Source organism: Asterias amurensis, chromosome 16 (genome assembly GCF_032118995.1).
Source record: "Asterias amurensis chromosome 16, ASM3211899v1".
Lineage (NCBI taxonomy): Eukaryota > Metazoa > Echinodermata > Asteroidea > Forcipulatida > Asteriidae > Asterias > Asterias amurensis.
In genome coordinates, this window is record NC_092663.1 from 5,796,569 (window position 1) to 5,816,573 (window position 20,005).

The 20,005-nt window shown below is 39.3% G+C and overlaps 1 protein-coding gene across 1 annotated transcript in view; it reads left to right on the forward strand.

Moving 5' to 3' along the window:
- LOC139948671 (transformation/transcription domain-associated protein-like) overlaps nt 1–20,005 on the forward strand; it is an 86,230-nt gene that overhangs the window by 9,132 nt on the left and 57,093 nt on the right. The window contains exons 10-26 of the mRNA XM_071946900.1: nt 337–475; nt 880–958; nt 2,307–2,511; nt 2,988–3,079; nt 3,557–3,975; nt 4,476–4,550; nt 4,751–4,878; nt 5,116–5,305; nt 6,986–7,080; nt 7,744–7,909; nt 8,686–8,852; nt 9,931–10,020; nt 10,734–10,844; nt 11,277–11,366; nt 11,834–11,985; nt 16,321–16,421; nt 19,513–19,608. Of these exons, the coding sequence (XP_071803001.1) occupies nt 337–475; nt 880–958; nt 2,307–2,511; nt 2,988–3,079; nt 3,557–3,975; nt 4,476–4,550; nt 4,751–4,878; nt 5,116–5,305; nt 6,986–7,080; nt 7,744–7,909; nt 8,686–8,852; nt 9,931–10,020; nt 10,734–10,844; nt 11,277–11,366; nt 11,834–11,985; nt 16,321–16,421; nt 19,513–19,608 (2,395 nt within the window). The remainder of the gene's footprint in view (nt 1–336; nt 476–879; nt 959–2,306; nt 2,512–2,987; nt 3,080–3,556; nt 3,976–4,475; nt 4,551–4,750; nt 4,879–5,115; nt 5,306–6,985; nt 7,081–7,743; nt 7,910–8,685; nt 8,853–9,930; nt 10,021–10,733; nt 10,845–11,276; nt 11,367–11,833; nt 11,986–16,320; nt 16,422–19,512; nt 19,609–20,005) is intronic.

The window sequence follows — 20,005 nt, forward strand, 5'->3', positions numbered from 1 at the left end:
GAGCCAAAAAGTTGACACCACAAATTGGAGTGACGTGTTACATGTAGTTCACAGCATTTAGTTCCTGACTAGGACTTTCGTTATGGCACTAGTTGCCAAGGCTTAGAGTGTTGCATCAAGGTTTTCCTACCTGATTATTAGCAGATCTACAACTATCTGTCCAATAAGTAAGATTCAAGTCATACCTAGACTGGATGGATTGAGATATTTACATGGTGTATTGATCTTCTACTAGCGTGTTTATCTCTTGCATACATTAGCCCTTCTATCCTGCAATAAAGAGTTTCTTAAATGTTGACTCCTTTATTAATGTAGATTACCTTTTTACCCCAGCAGGAGACGGTGAACTCGTACGCCCCTCAGCTGGTCAAGGGTATGCTGGGATTATTCACAAACTGTCCCAGTGAGGTTGCACACCTCAGAAAAGAACTCTTGATTGCAGCTCGACACATACTAGCAACTGACCTCAGAAACAGTAAGTACAGCAAATAAGATTAAGAATATTAGTTTGGTTTTACACATAAACACCAATGTGTTTTAGCACTGTATTTACTTCCTATGTTTTGTGATAAATAAAAATAATAGCCATATTACTTGGTTGGGATTGGAACCCATGACATTTGCAATTCTAGAGCAGTGACATACCAGGCAATCTGGGAGGTCTAGTTGGTAAGATACTGCTCTAGAATTACATTAAGCTTGCATTGTTGTGGCTGGTGCCTGACTTAATTTATTGCTTTAGCAAAGAATGTGTAAATCAGTAATTTCTACTAATCAGCTTTATGAAACTTGGCCCTGGCTTTAAAGCCAGTGTGAATATGCTTGATGAGCTTCCATTAGGATACTTGTTAACAATGATGTTTTTTTCTTACTGTGCAGAGTTTGTTCCAACTATTGATAAGCTGTTTGATGAAGCTACTTTGGTTGGTAGTGGTTGGACCAGTAAAGAGTCTCTCAGGTTAGTCAGTTATTGGCAACATCAAATACTTAAGTACAACATAAGAATAATAAAGGCATTTGTAAAGCACCTAATGCAAAAGCATCTAAGCATACAAAGAGTACAATCAAATATACAATGAGTGAAAGATACAATATAAGTAATTAGCTTCAAACAATGCATTAACAATCAAATATTTAATGAGTGAAAGATACAATATAAGTAATTAGCTTCAAACAATACGTTAACAATCAAATATTCAATGAGTGAAAGATACACTATAAGTAATTAGCTTCAAACAATGCATTAACAATCAAATATACAATGAGTGAAAGATACACTATAAGTAATTAGCTTCAAACAATACGTTAACAATCAAATATTCAATGAGTGAAAGATACAATATAAGTAATTAGCTTCAAACAATGCATTAACAATCAAATATACAATGAGTGAAAGATACAATATAGGTAATTAGCTTCAAACAATGCGTTAACAATCAAATATACAATGAGTGAAAGATACACTATAAGTAATTAGCTTCAAACAATACGTTAACAATCAAATATACAATGAGTGAAAGATACAATATAAGTAATTAGTTTCAAACAATGCGTTAACAATCAAATATTCAATGAGTGAAAGATACAATATAAGTAATTAGTTTCAAACAATGCGTTTTTCAACAGAGACTTAAAACAGTGTAAAGAACTAGCCTAGTAATATATGTACAGGAAGAAATTCCAAAGAAATGGCTCTAGTACTTAATATAACTATTAATAATGGAAATGTGTATATAGCGCCCATCCATGTAAACATGCTCCTGGGCCCTGAACAATTACAAGAAAAACTAGTAGAATCCATGCAGTAATACCTTAGTTGTGATAAGCAAAGACTGTTGAGATGAACGTAACATGTGTTTCATTAAAAGATGTATTTGACATCAATTATTTTAGTGGGATGTAGTTTAAGAAGATTGGTAGTTCCAGCTCATGGCCGGAATTTGGAACGCAAAGCCAACAAGACTGCTGGGCTTGTAGCTCAACATTTTCCCAGGATCCAAATTTATTTATAAACCAGATTCAAAATGAGTTGAACAAGCATTAAGAGAAGATCCATCTCATTTGCCACGCTACTTCGATACTTAACATTAACAGAACTGAAAGATATATCAGATTCATTGCCAATATTTTTCACAAAGGAGATAATGCACAATGAGGTATTACTGTTACGTCAATTGTCTAGTCGTGATTTATTGGCCCAACGCTGGCCTGAGGCCTTCGGTCCAGCGTTAATGTCAAACCCTGCAGCTCAATGAGATGATTGGACAAGATTAATTGATTGATATTAATCCCCCTTGATATTGCAGACCATTAGCTTACAGCACCTTGGCGGATCTTGTACATCACCTACGCCAGCACCTACCAGTACAACACCTGTCTTTAGCTGTACATTTATTCTCTAAGAACGTTCATGATGAATCTCTACCATGTAATATTCAAACTGTGTCATGCAAGATACTACTCAATTTAGTTGAGTGTATACGTCAGAAGAGTGAACAAGATGGGGCTAATGTAAGTCAAATTTATTGGACATTGATTTATTCATTTTAGCAACGATCTGATTGGTTTGGGGGTTTTGAGGCAATGCGTGGTGAGGTACCAATATATATTTGGTTTGTAGTAACACCATGTGTGTATCTACTTGCCAGGTAGAGTTTGTTCTTTAGAGAACTGTCTTGCTTTATATTCTACTACCGCGGAGTAGATTTTCGGAATTCGGGAGACTTGTCCTGTTTTTTTAACTGTCCTGCTTTTTAACTACTAGCTGGGCAGAAGGTAGGGAACTTTAAGTGGATCGTTATTAACTTCACTACCGCGGAGTGATATCTCAATAACTACCCTATTTTACCAAAGTTATTTTTGAGTTTGTTGTATTTCTTTTGAAAAGCCTCTTTAGCAATTTTATTTACCAATGCTATTTACTATTGGTATAAACCATGACCTTTCGGTTATTGTAATAATATTTGAGTATCGTTTGTTTGTTGTAGGCTCGTGAGATCTTAATGCATATGCTGGAAGTGTTTGTTCTCAAATTCAAGACTATCTCAGAAAACCAGCTGCCAGTCATTTTCCAGAAATGGTAAGAGACGCTTATTTGTAATCCTTTGAATAATAGTGGTTGTACTTCTCATCTAGTAAGATCTTGTTGTGGTGTGTCATGGCCGAGCAGTCTAATTCACCGGGCCCAAGCTCTGGTGTTGTCAGCATCAGAGTGTGGGTTTGAATCCAAGTCATGACACTTGTGCCCTTGGGCAAGGCACTTAACCCTTATTGCTTTGTAAAAAGTCGGGATGGTAGTGCATTCTGCTTTCCAAGCCAGGCTCCTAGTGAATGATACCCAAGCCTACATCCTTACTATGGACTGTGACAGAAGTAACCTTGTTTCAGCTCCAGGGGTAGGTGGCAATGCTCGATAGCCAAAATCAGTTCAGTTTATCCCTCAGTGGCCTTATGAGTTGGGCGATATCTCATTAAAAATATAGAAATATAAACTTCTTGATGTATTTTTGACTAGCAATGTGTATGATGAATGTAAATGTGTTTGTTTGCCTTGCAGTCGTCAAACTCAAGAGACTAGTCAAGAGAAACCCACATCCTTCCAATCCCACACCGTCGTTCCATTTGCCTCTAAACCTCCACCTCTTACTATCAACATCCAGCCAACTCCATCAACACCTATTACTCCTGGACCAACTACCCCAGCTCTATTACCCCCACCACCTACTCCTTCTGTAGTACCCCAGACACCTACCGTACCCCAAACACCCACCGTACCCAGTACCCCAGGGGTGCAACCTCTAAGTGCTATCTTCCCCGAGAAGGATAAGGATGATAACAAAGCTAAGACCTATGTACCATCAAGCTTCTCTCAGTACAGTAATTACTCAGTGACTGACTGTAGACACTTAGTAAAGACTGTGGTATGTGGAGTCAAAACCATCACATGGGGTGTCAGCTCATGTAAGATAACCAATGGTGAGTACCACTGGTCATAGTCACTGACATAATAGTCTTCCTGTTTGAGAATGATTTCCCATTTGTTTTGCCCCTTGGAAAAATCTGAAGAAATGTGCGCATCAGGGATAATATTCATCCTACTAAAGTCTGTTTTCTGATTGCTTTGCCCTTGGAAATATGTGTACAGTTATGATTAAATAGCCTGAAATGTCTACTAGAGACTTCACTATGTCATGTATGTGTACATGTTGGTCAGTCCTCCTACTCCAGAAAATATTTATTCCGTTTTCCAAAGACCAAATATTATGCTGGGTAAATGTAGGCAAGCCCTTGTACTCTATTGAATATTCCTACTTTCACATTTTGGTATACAAATCACAACAATAGAATGGCTAGAACGAACTTACTTCTCAACACACTTACACTGTATTGTTGCATTTTCTTGAAAATGTAGAGATATGGACGAATTCCTGACTGCTTTTAATGTTTTTTTTTCTCTCTTTATTTGCCCATGGTAGAGTCACAGAACTTTGGCCAGAACAAGCAATTCCAACCCAAGGAAACCGCAGTCTTTGTTGATCTAGTGAAGTATGGTAAGGACTACATAAACACATCTAGGATATAATAGATGTTAGACATCAAGGATATAATAGATGTTAGACATCTAGGACAGCTGCGTTGTGGTCAGTTGGGTTGATATTTTAGTTAATTTGAACCACCATGTTGAAAAGGTTGACAACCTTAATGTTTTAGATTGTTATTAATTGGTTTCTGTTTGTCTAATTGATTGCAGCTATGAAAGCTCTAGACATCTATCAGATTCAGATTGGTACTAATGGGCAGACTACCATCAGACCACCAGCAATGCAAGGAGTACGCATCAAGGATGAGAAAGAAGTTCTAGAACACTTTGCTGGAGTGGTAAGAATCTCTTTGACTTTGGGCCTTTCTCAAACCTTGGCTTGAGCTCTGTCTCTGAACTCGAGCTCCTTGCGCTGCATTACGCAGTGGAAATGCTGCAGGTATTTTTTATGTAATTAGTTTTAAGTATCAAAGTGCTACCACTACCTTTCTTGTTTAAGTCTTTTTTGTGTAAAGAGTGTATTTGCTTTCAAACCTACTTAGACAGATTTGTTTGCTTCTTTTTTCCATACACAGTTTACCATGATGCATCACTTGACATTCCGTGAGATCTTTCAGACGACGATTGAGTTCTTTGTGGATAGAATATATCACAATTATGCACTGCAGATCATTGCCAATTCATTCTTGGCTAACCCAGCAACGTCAGCAACATTTGCTACCATCTTGGTGGAATATTTACTGGAACGTATGGAAGAAATGGGAAGTAAGTCACAATATAGGCGTGTTCCCATTGAACCTTTTTTGTTATTGTAATGTTTTCTGTAGAATGACAAAATTAAATCCCATGTGGACGCATGGTAAACTGACCTCCCTGTCAACTTACTGCGATCGTGATGTAAAACTAACGGGCCAAAAGAGGTTAAAAAGGCTAACAGGAACAGCTGCACGCTGAAAAGAGAAGGGGTTCGACCGGTGTTCCTGGTTTGATTGGCAGCATATTGCACCACAGCACCTTATAAACCATTGCATGGTGCTATGTTAAGGAGTAGGTGTTCCTGGTTTGATTGGCAGCATATTGCACCACAGCACCTTATAAACCATTGCATGGTGCTATGTTAAGGAGTAGGTGTTCCTGGTTTGATTGGCAGCATATTGCACCACAGCACCTTATAAACCATTGCATGGTGCTATGTTAAGGAGTAGGTGTTCCTGGTTTGATTGGCAGCATATTGCACCACGGCACCTTATAAACCATTGCATGGTGCTATGTTAAGGAGTAGGTGTTCCTGGTTTGATTGGCAGCATATTGCACCACAGCACCTTATAAACCATTGCTTGGTGAAGGGGGGGCGGAAGGGGTCGCGCCACGAACCTGCCACCTACGTTGAAAATAATCTCATTCGTCTCTCCCAACGAGCGCCGGTCGAAGCTAGCTCTCCATACAAACCTACAAACCTACGCAAACGGCGCGCTGTGTATAAAGTGCACGTACATTCCCTATATATAATTAAAAGATTTCGAATACGTTCTCCCCTTTGAACGCAGGCGCGGCCGTTGAGACTGCCTGGACGGGTCCATTTAATCAAAGGGTGCAGTTATCTCTAAATAATGTTAGTTCACCCAATGTCTACACTAGAAAACATCATAAATGATTTTTTGTTGCATTGCCAACTGCTTTAGTAATTTAATAATTTTATAAGCAACATATATTTAGTGTATAATATGTCTTACATATTATGTTTAAGATGTGCGCTTGCCTCAGAATTAACATTACCTGCGGCGAATGTTCCCGTCTGCCAACAGACGATCGTTTGCGTGGAAACCAAGTATAGGCAGAAACCATTTTCTCAAAAATACCTCTCAAAAAACGTCAAATATCCAGAGGATGTACAGAGGGATTTTGTTTAAACTTTCAGGAATGAAAGATCTATCCCTCATCACATTTAGTAAAACAAATCAGAGGATGAACGATAATTTTTTTCACATTATGTCGATGTTTATAGCCATTTTAGGGGTGATGTTTTGTAACAAAACTCCCGCCTGGACCCATTCATACACGTTGGCCGCTGCAATAAGCCAACGGAAAATTTCGGTAAAATGTTTAAGCATTTTATGTAAAACTAACCAGTTTAACAATTGAAAATGCTCTTACAATAAGAACTGTTATGTTTTCAGTGATGTTAAAGAGAGCATTTCAGCGGTATTCATGTTATCTTTTCTTGTTTAATATTGTCATCACCTATTTTTAAAATGGAGTGTACCCAAAACGCGCCAGCAAATGATTGCGCAATACCCCCTCCGCCCCCCCCCCCCTGGCATGGTGCTAAGGAGTAGGGCTCTTTTTCAAATTTTTAAAGTTTCTTTATACATACCTTTGTAAGAAGCTATTATTATTACTGTTATTAAGTACAATTTTTGCTTTGTTGCTATTTATTTCTTGCAGCTAACATGGATAGATCCAACCTGTATCTGAAACTGTTCAAACTTGTCTTTGGTTCTGTATCTCTATTTGCTGCTGAGAATGAACAGATGTTAAAGGTTAGACTTAATGTTTTCATTTGAGTTCAAACTAGCCTGTTTTAATAGTATCTTGGTGTTGGCCTTTGTACTTTCCTAGGTTTGCAAAGTGAACTGTGCATTATCTATTTGAGGCACTGGACATCTTTTGTAATTATCAAAGACCAGTATTCTCACTTGGTGTATCCCACATATGTATGTATAAGATAACAGAAAATAACGAAAAAAGAACCTTTAGTATTTTATTAATGATTTTTGGGTTTGAACAAAGAATTGACTAGAGTGGGATTCGAGCCAACAAACTCCGGGTTAAAGGCTAGTGTCGGCACGTTAATCCGGAGGTCGTTGGTTCGAATCCCACTTTAGTAAATTTTTTGTTCAACCCCAAAAATCATTTCAAAATTTACCCAGTCAGTTTCCCTCGTGGTTTATATTGGTATTTTATTATTTGCGTAAGAAATTAGGGAACCGTTTCTCCCAATGTTTTATACTATCAACAGCTCCCCATTGCTTGTTACCAAGTAAGTTTTTATGTTAACAATTGTCTTTAGTAATTACCAATAGTGTCCAGTGCGTTTAATCCTTGAATGTACAGAATACTGAATCCAACTTAAATACTGAACCTGGGTTAAAGGTTTTGGAGTATATCTAATGAATAATATACTTCTTGTTCTTCTGACGTAGCCACATCTACACAAGATTGTCAATCGCTCCATGGAACTTGCTACTACAGCAAAAGAGCCTTATAACTACTTCCTACTATTGAGGGCGCTGTTTAGATCCATTGGTGGAGGGAGCCATGATTTGCTCTATCAGGAGTTTCTACCATTACTGCCTGACCTACTACAAGGTAACTGACTCACTTATAATAATAATAAAGACTTGTAATGCGCACATATCCACTATGCTGAGTGCTCAAGGCAAAGTAAACCAAAAACAAAGAAAAGACAACGGACACAACTAAATTAGTCCTTGAAAACCAGTGATGGAAGATAAGTTTTGACAAGAGATTTGAATTTTGTGGTACAAAGACTTGATCTAAGATTAAGTGGTGGAGAGCAGCTGAAGAAATAGACCCGTCACCCCATGAGTGTTGGGTTCAATGAGAAGAATCATTGAACTTGATCAAAGATTTCTTGACAGTGTAAACTTGAAGCAGTTCTGAGATAATTTGGGAAGCCTTGTTAAGTGCATTGTGGACAATGAGCATCAGCTTGAATGTTTTAAATAGAGCCAGTGAAGTTGTTTCACTACCTTTGATGTAGCGTTTCATGGAGTTTCATGCACTGCATTTGTGATGTACAGAGTCCCACAGATTGTTGTGTTTCTGAAGCAATGAGTGATTATGACCTGGGCACAAATATTTTTGATCTATGTTGGTGAAAGTTTACAAAGAAAATGAGTTGATTGTATTTTCAGAATGATAATACATCAAGACAGGGAAAGGTACACAATTTCAACTTTTATTGTTAAGCGCATTGGTCTATTTTGGAAATGAATGCGCTATATATATAAATCTTTATAATAATAATAATAATGGTTTATACTAATAATAATAATAATAATAATAATAATAATACTACAATGAATAACAGCTTGACCAAGTTAAACTTGTTTTGCATTTAGGATTGAACCAACTACAGAGTGGACTACACAAGCAGCATATGAAGGATTTATTTGTAGAGTTATGCTTGACTGTACCAGTGCGTCTAAGTTCACTCTTACCTTACCTACCTATGCTAATGGATCCGCTAGTATCAGCTCTTAATGGATCTCAAACCCTAGTCAGCCAGGTAACTAAACATGCACTCTCAGTTTTATACATAATAGTAATAGTAATAATAGTGGCTTCTTATATAGCGCTCATATCGGTCACTCAGTGACGCTCAAGGCACTTCAACATACAGTATTTTCCTGGGACTATGTTTGAATTATGAGACTACTGCTTTCACAGCACCATGCAGTGGTTAACAAGGTGCTGTGGCACAATATGCACCCAATCAAACTTCGATAAGTGCACTGGATTCTTTTACGTGCATTACACAACACACTGGACAATGCCTTCACATCCCATTCAAAGGTCGAAGCAATACTGGTTTTGCTTTAAGGGCACAAGTGTCATGACTGGGACTCGAACTCACACTCTTTGATGAAATATGCACACGTGAAATGCTTTCATTTGGCTAAGAGTTGAGCGCACCGCGTGCCCTTTTCCAGTGTTAATCATCAAGTATGGCAGCCAATGACCTTTGTATGGCAGCCAATGATGCTTAGTATGGCAGCCAATGACGCTTAGTATGGCAGCCAATGACGTTTAGTATGGCAGCCAATGACGCTTAGTATGGCAGCCAATGACGCTTAGTATGGCAGCCAATGACGCTTAGTATGGCAGCCAATGACGCTTAGTATGGCAGCCAATGACGCTTAGTATGGCAGCCAATGACGCTTAGTATGGCAGCCAATGACGCTTAGTATGGCAGCCAATGACGCTTAGTATGGCAGCCGATGACGCTTAGTATGGCAGCCGATGACGCTTAGTATGGCAGTCAATGACGCTTAGTATGGCAGCCAATGATGCTTGGTATGGCAGCCAATGACGCTTAGTATGGCAGTCGATGACGCTTAGTATGGCAGTCGATGACGCTTAGTATGGCAGGCAATGACGCTTAGTATGGCAGCCAATGATGCTTGGTATGGCAGCCAATATTGCTTAGTATGGCAGCCAATGACGCTTAGTGCAATCCATCTTTAGCTACAAGTAGATTTGTTTTACACTTTGTTTCAAAACAAAGTGTTATTGGATTGTGAATGTAGACATACCATACAGGATTGCAAGTATTGATTGAGTGTTATTGTTTCTTGTCATGACAGGGTTTACGAACACTGGAGCTATGCGTTGACAATCTACAGCCTGACTTCTTATATGAACACATCCAACCAGTCAGAGCAGAACTTATGCAGGTAGTTAGAAATGCTCCTAGAAAAAATGCTGCACCCCCCCTTGGGCTCCCTATAAATTTACCCTTGTAACGGTGCTGGGCAAACGACCAAAGCTATTTATAGAGATCAATTAATGAGGTCGTTTAGACACAGTACTAAAGTCGGTTTAACTCATGGTTCAACCTGATCGAGTTCAACTCTCTGTGTCTGAACGGCTCTAAAGTTAGACCAAATCAGGTTTAAACTCGAAAGATCTTCAGACCGTTTTGGGTTTATCTTTCAACACTGTGGACAGAAAAAAAGAGACTAAATCTGGTTTAACTCACAACAGACGACCCATTTAGCTATGTTCTCGTTATGTAAACACACTGTGACCAATGAACAGGAAAAGCATCTGTGAATAAACCGGGTGTTGGAGTAATGGGGTCGCGTCTGCTTTGACCTAAGATTAACCATAATTATCTGGTTTAACTCTGTGCTGTCTGAATGCAAGGGGAATAAATAATTGTTACCACTGTGTCCCCCCCCCCCTGCTCTTAAAGTTAATTCGGTTCAGGTTTAACTTGCTGTTTGTACACGGTGATTGCATTTGGTAAGATAACATTAGCAACAATGGCAAACAACTTAAGCAAATGCTGTATCTAAATAAGAAGCATCATGCTTTCTTCAGCAAAGTGTGTAATTGTTTGTAATACGACAGAGATATTGACATTCATAATACCTTATTATTGTAGGCTCTATGGAGAACCCTCCGTAATCGCAATGACAACATCGCTCATGTTGCATTCCGTGTTTTGGGAAAGTTTGGAGGTGGGAATCGCAAGATGCTGAAGGAACCACAAAGGGTAAGTAGTCATTAACTTGGAAAGTTTGATTTTGAGTTTTAATTTTGCTCACAATGAAATATTGCTTTAGCACAGACAGTGTTTGTATGAATTTGTTTATTCCATACACTCGTGTTTCTTGATAAGCGGATGATTGGAATCTTGGTTCCGACCACTAAATGATGATGACAAAGTAATTCTCTATTGTTGGTTTTACAGCTAATGTATAAGGAAGATGATTCTGAAGGCCCATGTATTATAAAAGTCAGTGATTATTACGTTATACCATGATACTTACATTGGATAACAACTGATACTCCATTGTTGGTTTTACAGCTAATGTATAAGGAAGATGATTCTGAAGGCCCATGTATTATAAAAGTCAGTGATTAATACGTTATACCATGATACTTACATTGGATAACAACTGATACTCCATTGTTGGTTTTACAGCTAATGTATAAGGAAGATGATTCTGAAGGCCCATGTATTACTGTGTACTTCCCTGAACACAAGACGCCGATACAACTACCAGTCAGTAAGGTACGTATTGTACTAACAATAATAATATTGAACCAGTTTTGTATAGTGCCATATCACAAGCACAGAGATGTCTCCATGCGCTTTGAAAGTTACCAAACTACAGCAAATATTCTACTAAAATATTTGTTGCTATTTTGTCATTTTCAATGTCTATATTTCAAATGTGTATGTGTTGCTTCTACAATATTTGCCCATAAAAAAGTTAAATTTGTTTTATTTCAATTGAAAACTTCCCGACAGGGCAAGTCTACCGATCTCAAAATCTTAATTTATAGAAAAATAGACAGGTTTAAAATGGAGCTGGGCAAGTCTACCGATCTCGAAATCTTAATTTATAGAGAAAATAGTCTTGTTCCGAATGTCCATTCTCACCTACATTGCATCTCTTATGGTTTTTTCCATAAGCTATTGATGATTGCTGGCTTTTACTATCTAAATGATCAATTGAGATTTGATTACGTCATCAGGTTATGGATACAGCATTGAACAAACTGAAATCACCCAATACAGAGCCGTACTATCGAAGGAAAGCTTTTGATGTTGTACGTCATTTCATTATTAGTATGATGAATCTAGATGACGATAAACAGGCAGTACATCAACTTCTGACTCATTCCAGGTAAGAGAAACAACTACTATCATCCTCCTCTTAGCAATGAAGGACAAGCATCATAGTTTAGTGTCTTGCTTAAGGGCACAGGTGTCACGAATCTTGAACCAATACTCTGCTGATCAGAAACAGCAGAGCTTGAATCTGTTGCTCTTAACTGCTCTGACACGCCTCTGGTGTTTGGCCAAAAACATTCCTTTAATCTTTCTTAGCTCCCTTTGGAGTATGGTCAATAACATTCCTTGAATCTTTCTTAACTCCCTTTGGAGTATGGTCAATAACATTCCTTTAATCTTTCTTAACTCCCTTTGGAGTATGGTCAATAACATTCCTTTAATCTTTCTTAGCTCCCTTTGGAGTATGGTCAATAACATTCCTTGAATCTTTCTTAGCTCCCTTTGGAGTATGGTCAATAACATTCCTTGAATCTTTCTCAGCTCCCTTTGGAGTATGGTCAATAACATTCCTTTAATCTTTCTTAGCTCCCTTTGGAGTATGGTCAATAACATTCCTTGAATCTTTCTCAGCTCCCTTTGGAGTATGGTCAATAACATTCCTTGAATCTTTCTTAGCTCCCTTTGGAGTATGGTCAATAACATTCCTTGAATCTTTCTTAGCTCCCTTTGGAGTATGGTCAATAACATTCCTTGAATCTTTCTTAGCTCCCTTTGGAGTATGGTCAATAACATTCCTTGAATCTTTCTTAGCTCCCTTTGGAGTATGGTCAATAACATTCCTTTAATCTTTCTTAGCTCCCTTTGGAGTATGGTCAATAACATTCCTTAAATCTTTCTTAACTCCCTTTGGAGTATGGTCAATAACATTCCTTGAATCTTTCTCAGCTCCCTTTGGAGTATGGTCAATAACATTCCTTGAATCTTTCTTAGCTCCCTTTGGAGTATGGTCAATAACATTCCTTTAATCTTTCTTAGCTCCCTTTGGAGTATGGTCAATAACATTCCTTGAATCTTTCTTAGCTCCCTTTGGAGTATGGTCAATAACATTCCTTGAATCTTTCTCAGCTCCCTTTGGAGTATGGTCAATAACATTCCTTGAATCTTTCTTAGCTCCCTTTGGAGTATGGTCAATAACATTCCTTAAATTTTTCTTAGCTCCCTTTGGAGTATGGTCAATAACATTCCTTGAATCTTTCTTAGCTCCCTTTGGAGTATGGTCAATAACATTCCTTTAATCTTTCTTAGCTCCCTTTGGAGTATGGTCAATAACATTCCTTAAATCTTTCTTAACTCCCTTTGGAGTATGGTCAATAACATTCCTTGAATCTTTCTCAGCTCCCTTTGGAGTATGGTCAATAACATTCCTTGAATCTTTCTTAGCTCCCTTTGGAGTATGGTCAATAACATTCCTTTAATCTTTCTTAGCTCCCTTTGGAGTATGGTCAATAACATTCCTTGAATCTTTCTTAGCTCCCTTTAGAGTATGGTCAATAACATTCCTTGAATCTTTCTCAGCTCCCTTTGGAGTATGGTCAATAACATTCCTTGAATCTTTCTTAGCTCCCTTTGGAGTATGGTCAATAACATTCCTTAAATTTTTCTTAGCTCCCTTTGGAGTATGGTCAATAACATTCCTTGAATCTTTCTCAGCTCCCTTTGGAGTATGGTCAATAACATTCCTTGAATCTTTCTCAGCTCCCTTTGGAGTATGGTCAATAACATTCCTTTAATCTTTCTTAGCTCCCTTTGGAGTATGGTCAATAACATTCCTTGAATCTTTCTCAGCTCCCTTTGGAGTATGGTCAATAACATTCCTTGAATCTTTCTTAGCTCCCTTTGGAGTATGGTCAATAACATTCCTTGAATCTTTCTTAGCTCCCTTTGGAGTATGGTCAATAACATTCCTTGAATCTTTCTTAGCTCCCTTTGGAGTATGGTCAATAACATTCCTTTAATCTTTCTTAGCTCCCTTTGGAGTATGGTCAATAACATTCCTTAAATCTTTCTTAACTCCCTTTGGAGTATGGTCAATAACATTCCTTGAATCTTTCTCAGCTCCCTTTGGAGTATGGTCAATAACATTCCTTGAATCTTTCTTAGCTCCCTTTGGAGTATGGTCAATAACATTCCTTTAATCTTTCTTAGCTCCCTTTGGAGTATGGTCAATAACATTCCTTGAATCTTTCTTAGCTCCCTTTGGAGTATGGTCAATAACATTCCTTGAATCTTTCTCAGCTCCCTTTGGAGTATGGTCAATAACATTCCTTGAATCTTTCTTAGCTCCCTTTGGAGTATGGTCAATAACATTCCTTAAATTTTTCTTAGCTCCCTTTGGAGTATGGTCAATAACATTCCTTGAATCTTTCTCAGCTCCCTTTGGAGTATGGTCAATAACATTCCTTGAATCTTTCTCAGCTCCCTTTGGAGTATGGTCAATAACATTCCTTTAATCTTTCTTAGCTCCCTTTGGAGTATGGTCAATAACATTCCTTGAATCTTTCTCAGCTCCCTTTGGAGTATGGTCAATAACATTCCTTGAATCTTTCTTAGCTCCCTTTGGAGTATGGTCAATAACATTCCTTGAATCTTTCTTAGCTCCCTTTGGAGTATGGTCAATAACATTCCTTAAATCATTCTTAGCTCCCTTTGGAGTATGGTCAATAACATTCCTTGAATCTTTCTCAGCTCCCTTTGGAGTATGGTCAATAACATTCCTTGAATCTTTCTCAGCTCCCTTTGGAGTATGGTCAATAACATTCCTTTAATCTTTCTTAGCTCCCTTTGGAGTATGGTCAATAACATTCCTTGAATCTTTCTCAGCTCCCTTTGGAGTATGGTCAATAACATTCCTTGAATCTTTCACAGCTCCCTTTGGGGTATGGTCAATAACATTCCTTGAATCTTTCTTAGCTCCCTTTGGAGTATGGTCAATAACATTCCTTTAATCTTTCTTAGCTCCCTTTGGAGTATGGTCAATAACATTCCTTGAATCTTTCTCAGCTCCCTTTGGAGTATGGTCAATAACATTCCTTGAATCTTTCTTAGCTCCCTTTGGAGTATGGTCAATAACATTCCTTAAATCTTTCTTAGCTCCCTTTGGAGTATGGTCAATAACATTCCTTGAATCTTTCTCAGCTCCCTTTGGAGTATGGTCAATAACATTCCTTGAATCTTTCTCAGCTCCCTTTGGAGTATGGTCAATAACATTCCTTTAATCTTTCTTAGCTCCCTTTGGAGTATGGTCAATAACATTCCTTGAATCTTTCTTAGCTCCCTTTGGAGTATGGTCAATAACATTCCTTGAATCTTTCTCAGCTCCCTTTGGAGTATGGTCAATAACATTCCTTGAATCTTTCTTAGCTCCCTTTGGAGTATGGTCAATAACATTCCTTGAATCTTTCTTAGCTCCCTTTGGAGTATGGCTATTAACATTCCTTGAATCTTTCTTAGCTCCCTTTGGAGTATGGTCAATAACATTCCTTGAATCTTTCTTAGCTCCCTTTGGAGTATGGTCAATAACATTCCTTTAATCTTTCTTAGCTCCCTTTGGAGTATGGTCAATAACATTCCTTGAATCTTTCTCAGCTCCCTTTGGAGTATGGTCAATAACATTCCTTGAATCTTTCTTAGCTCCCTTTGGAGTATGGTCAATAACATTCCTTAAATCTTTCTTAACTCCCTTTGGAGTATGGTCAATAACATTCCTTTAATCTTTCTCAGCTCCCTTTGGAGTATGGTCAATAACATTCCTTGAATCTTTCTTAGCTCCCTTTGGAGTATGGTCAATAACATTCCTTGAATCTTTCTTAGCTCCCTTTGGAGTATGGTCAATAACATTCCTTAAATCTTTCTTAACTCCCTTTGGAGTATGGTCAATAACATTCCTTTAATCTTTCTTAGCTCCCTTTGGAGTATGGTCAATAACATTACTTTAATCTTTCTTAGCTCCCTTTGGAGTATGGTCAATAACATTCCTTGAATCTTTCTTAGCTCCCTTTGGAGTATGTAACCCCGGGCAACTGTAGCGGTCCAGTGGCTTTTTCATACACAATATCAACCTCTACCCTCGCAGGTACCCATTTATACCCCTGGGTGGAGAGAAGCAATTATAGTAAAGCATCTTGCTCACAGACACAAGTGTCATGACCGGGATTCGAACCCACAATTCAATGGTTTAAACTACTCGGCAATGACACCCTACAGACTTGCAGTCTGTTTTCACTTGTCCACTTCTGAAGTTTTAAATTTATGAATTTTAATATTCAGAATTTAATTGATTGTGTTTAATGAAGTGATGTGTGTTCTTGTTTAAATATGAAGGATAGAGTATCAGTGAGTGAAATTCTAGATAATAAACGTCTTTGAATTGTTTGTATATTGTTTGCAGCATGGTGAATGGTGACATTCCTCGCACACAGGGACATGTGTACAAATGTCAAAATACACTGTCAAGGAATGCTCTACAACATGCACTCACTGCAATGATTGGTAAATATAATATTATATTTGTACACTACAGGTTTCCAGCCAAAGCTGGGCATGATATTATTCCTAATGTAGTCTGATTTCCAATTGGGTTTTTTGACCCTATACCATAAGAACAAATATGAAAGCCCTGGTGCACCCAAAAACATTCTCTCCTTTTTCCAACAGACCAAATATTGTGTCTGCAAAATATGGACTGCAAAAAACCTGATTATGCTCATTTTAATTGGTTACCTGCAAAGACACAGCAGGTCACATCTAGGCTGTGTCTGAAACGGCGACTTCGGCTACAGCTACGGCTAGATCTCCCATGTCTGCCTATTCTTCAACACTGGCAGATTCACTGATCTAGCTGTAGCTGTGTCTGAAACGGTGACTTCGGCTACAGCTACGGCTAGATCTCCCATGTCTGCCTATTCTTCAACACTGGCAGATTCACTGTACTAGCTGTAGCTGTGTCTGAAACGGTGACTTCGGCTACAGCTACGGCTAGATCTCCCATGTCTGCCTATTCTTCAGCACTGGTAGATTCACTGATCTAGCTGTAGCTGTGTCTGAAACGGTGACTTCGGCTACAGCTACAGCTAGATCTCCCATGTCTGCCTATTCTTCAACAATGGCAGATTCACTGATCTAGCTGTAGCTGTGTCTGAAACGGCGACTATGACTATGACTACAGCTACGGCTAGATCTCCCATGTCTGCCTATTCTTCAACACTGGCAGATTCACTGATCTAGCTGTAGCTGTGTCTGAAACGGTGACTTCGGCTACAGCTACGGCTAGATCTCCCATGTCTGCCTATTCTTCAACACTGGCAGATTCACTGATCTACCGTATTTTCCTGCGGATAAGACGCGTCTTATCTGACTTTTTAGACCCCAAAAACATCGATGCGTCTTATCTTTCGGTGCGCCTTGTCTGCCGACGATTGATTTTTTTTAATGATCACTGCGTGAAACAAAAAATACCTTCATGTCCAGTTCAAATCAACGATCTTCGTGTGAAGAATCCTTACTCAATAATGCGGTCGAACAAGGCTATTCAGACACTGTGACCGTATTTTCGTTCGAACAATGCCGCAATCCCCAAGACGGTCCAATTATTCCAACAATGCTGCAACGTGTTTATTCCCCATGACTGTGCTTTCATTCCATTAATGCCGCAATGCGTCTAGCTTTCGGTCCAACGGACGTCGGCAGTGTACAAACGTTTTTCTGTGTGACCGGGTATTCGTTCTGAAAACGATTGACAGTCAATAACTTCATACAAACGTCATTCACCCAACCGCTATTGTGTGGTAAACTTTGAGGGTTTATTTTATTTTATTGCTTCAAAACTTCGGGTAGGAACGGTTGTTAAAATCATGGTTGCCCTTGCATGAAACTTGCCTGTAAAATCAACGATGTCCAAGTTCAGACTCGAAAATCTCTCAAAACGACACAGAAAATTAGCCCCAAAACGCAACCGTTCCGAGGTCTGTAAATTTAATCACGCAACACAAAAGCAGATATCACGCCTGTAGTCGTTGTTACTGTGAGTGTGACAATAAATACAAGAAACATTGAACGCTAGAGGGCGTTTTGGAACATTGTAATAGCGTGGGGTTAAACGCCCTCTATTGGTAAAAAATACGTGAACCAGCAATAAACGCATTGAGACAAGACTCGACGTGTCTGGGCTAGACTGCGCCCCTGTCTTTATCCGGAAGGTCCCTGCCGCTAGATCCAGTCAGTGATTCCCTTTGGATACAATGAACGTGCAGCGATATAGATGCCCAATAGTCCGCAATGGAATTTGACCGCATATGTTGGCTATGTCTGGGCATGCTTGGGATCCGCACAGTCACGTGGGAATTTTGGCGCATTTCCAGGCAGCGCAAATGCGACGGCTTAGCGCAACCCGTCGGCGAACATCGTTCAATACGGTGCCCACATGGTCTCCAACATCTGTTGTGCAATCTCGAGATTGAGCAGCGCAATCCACTGTGTACATGTGCATATTAATGTGCATGCAGCGACATCCCGGCCGGAGGATACATTACTACACCCACACGCTACGTCCGTCTGTCGTTGCAATGTATCTGTATCAGCAAGGACCCTCGTAGTTTGTGGGGACGTCGGATGGATGTGTCCAGGGAGGCATTGTGTTCATGTTGTAAATAAAATTAACTTCAGACAGTGCGTGGACCATGGTTTCTGCCCGCTGATTGGGCCGAACTTTATGTTGTTTACAATATACAGCGTTGGCTGATAGGATAAAGGTCGGTATACGTAGGTTCTCAAAGGCAACAAATTACGTCTTTGTGTCAATGTACCGACAACGGGTGGCGCCAGGTGTTCTTTTGTTTGCGGTTAAACGTGCGCCTTGTGCGGCGGTGCGCCTTGTCTGCTGACGTTTGAATTTTTTTTGGTCATTTTAGCGTCCTGCGCCTTGTCCGCCGAGCGTCTTATCCGCAGGAAAATACGGTAGCTGTAGCTGTGTCTGAAACGGTGACTTCGGCTACAGCTACGGCTAGATCTCCCATGTCTGCCTATTCTTCAGCACTGGTAGATTCACTGATCTAGCTGTAGCTGTGTCTGAAACGGTGACTTCGGCTACAGCTACAGCTAGATCTCCCATGTCTGCCTATTCTTCAACACTGGCAGATTCACTAATCTAGCTGTAGCTGTGTCTGAAAAGGTGATTTCGGCTACAGCTATGGTTAGATCTCCCATGTCTGCTTATTCTTCAACACTGGCAGATACACTGATCTAGCTGTAGCTGTGTCTGAAACGGTGACTTCGGCTACAGCTACGGCTAGATCTCCCATGTCTGCCTATTCTTCAACACTGGCAGATGCACTGATCTAGCTGTAGCTGTGTCTGAAACGGTGACTTCGGCTACAGCTACGGCTAGATCTCCCGCGCCTGCCTATTCTTCAACACTAGCAGACGCACTGATCTAGCTGTAGCTGTAGCCAAAATCGCCGTTTCAGACACAGCCTTATTAAAAATGTAATTGACGTTGCCATTCTTGATATATACCCCAAAGTAGTGTATCCAAATGTAGTCAATAGTGTACACTAATTGATATTGTGATTTGTTGTATGTTTAGTATCAGCAGCAATCAAGGATCTACGAGGTGAATCTGTATCATTTATGCTCAATGTTGTTAGACATTACACCTTGGTAGCTGTGGTCCAACAAGCAGGTAAATATACACAAACAATATTATATAGACCAATAGGCCAACATCTCTTACACTCTGCAGACTCCTGACGATGACTAGATCAAGCTAGTGGAATCGTTAAGACCAATTAGGACTCATTCCGCGACAGTGAAATTAATAGCCAGAAGTCCCCTCAATCCACTAAAGCGAAAGCAGTAGTCCTGGCTGTTTTTCTATATTCCGCTTAATGTACTCACTACATCCCTTGACTCACAAGTCCGGATTGAAAATGTTGAGTTGATTATACATGTTGTTGTTTATGTGTAGGTCCTCTGCCGATATCTAATCGTAAGAATCAGAATGGAATGGATGCGCTTGTACTAATGGATGCTATAGCTTTATACAGTTTGATTATTATTATTATTATTATTTCTGTGTA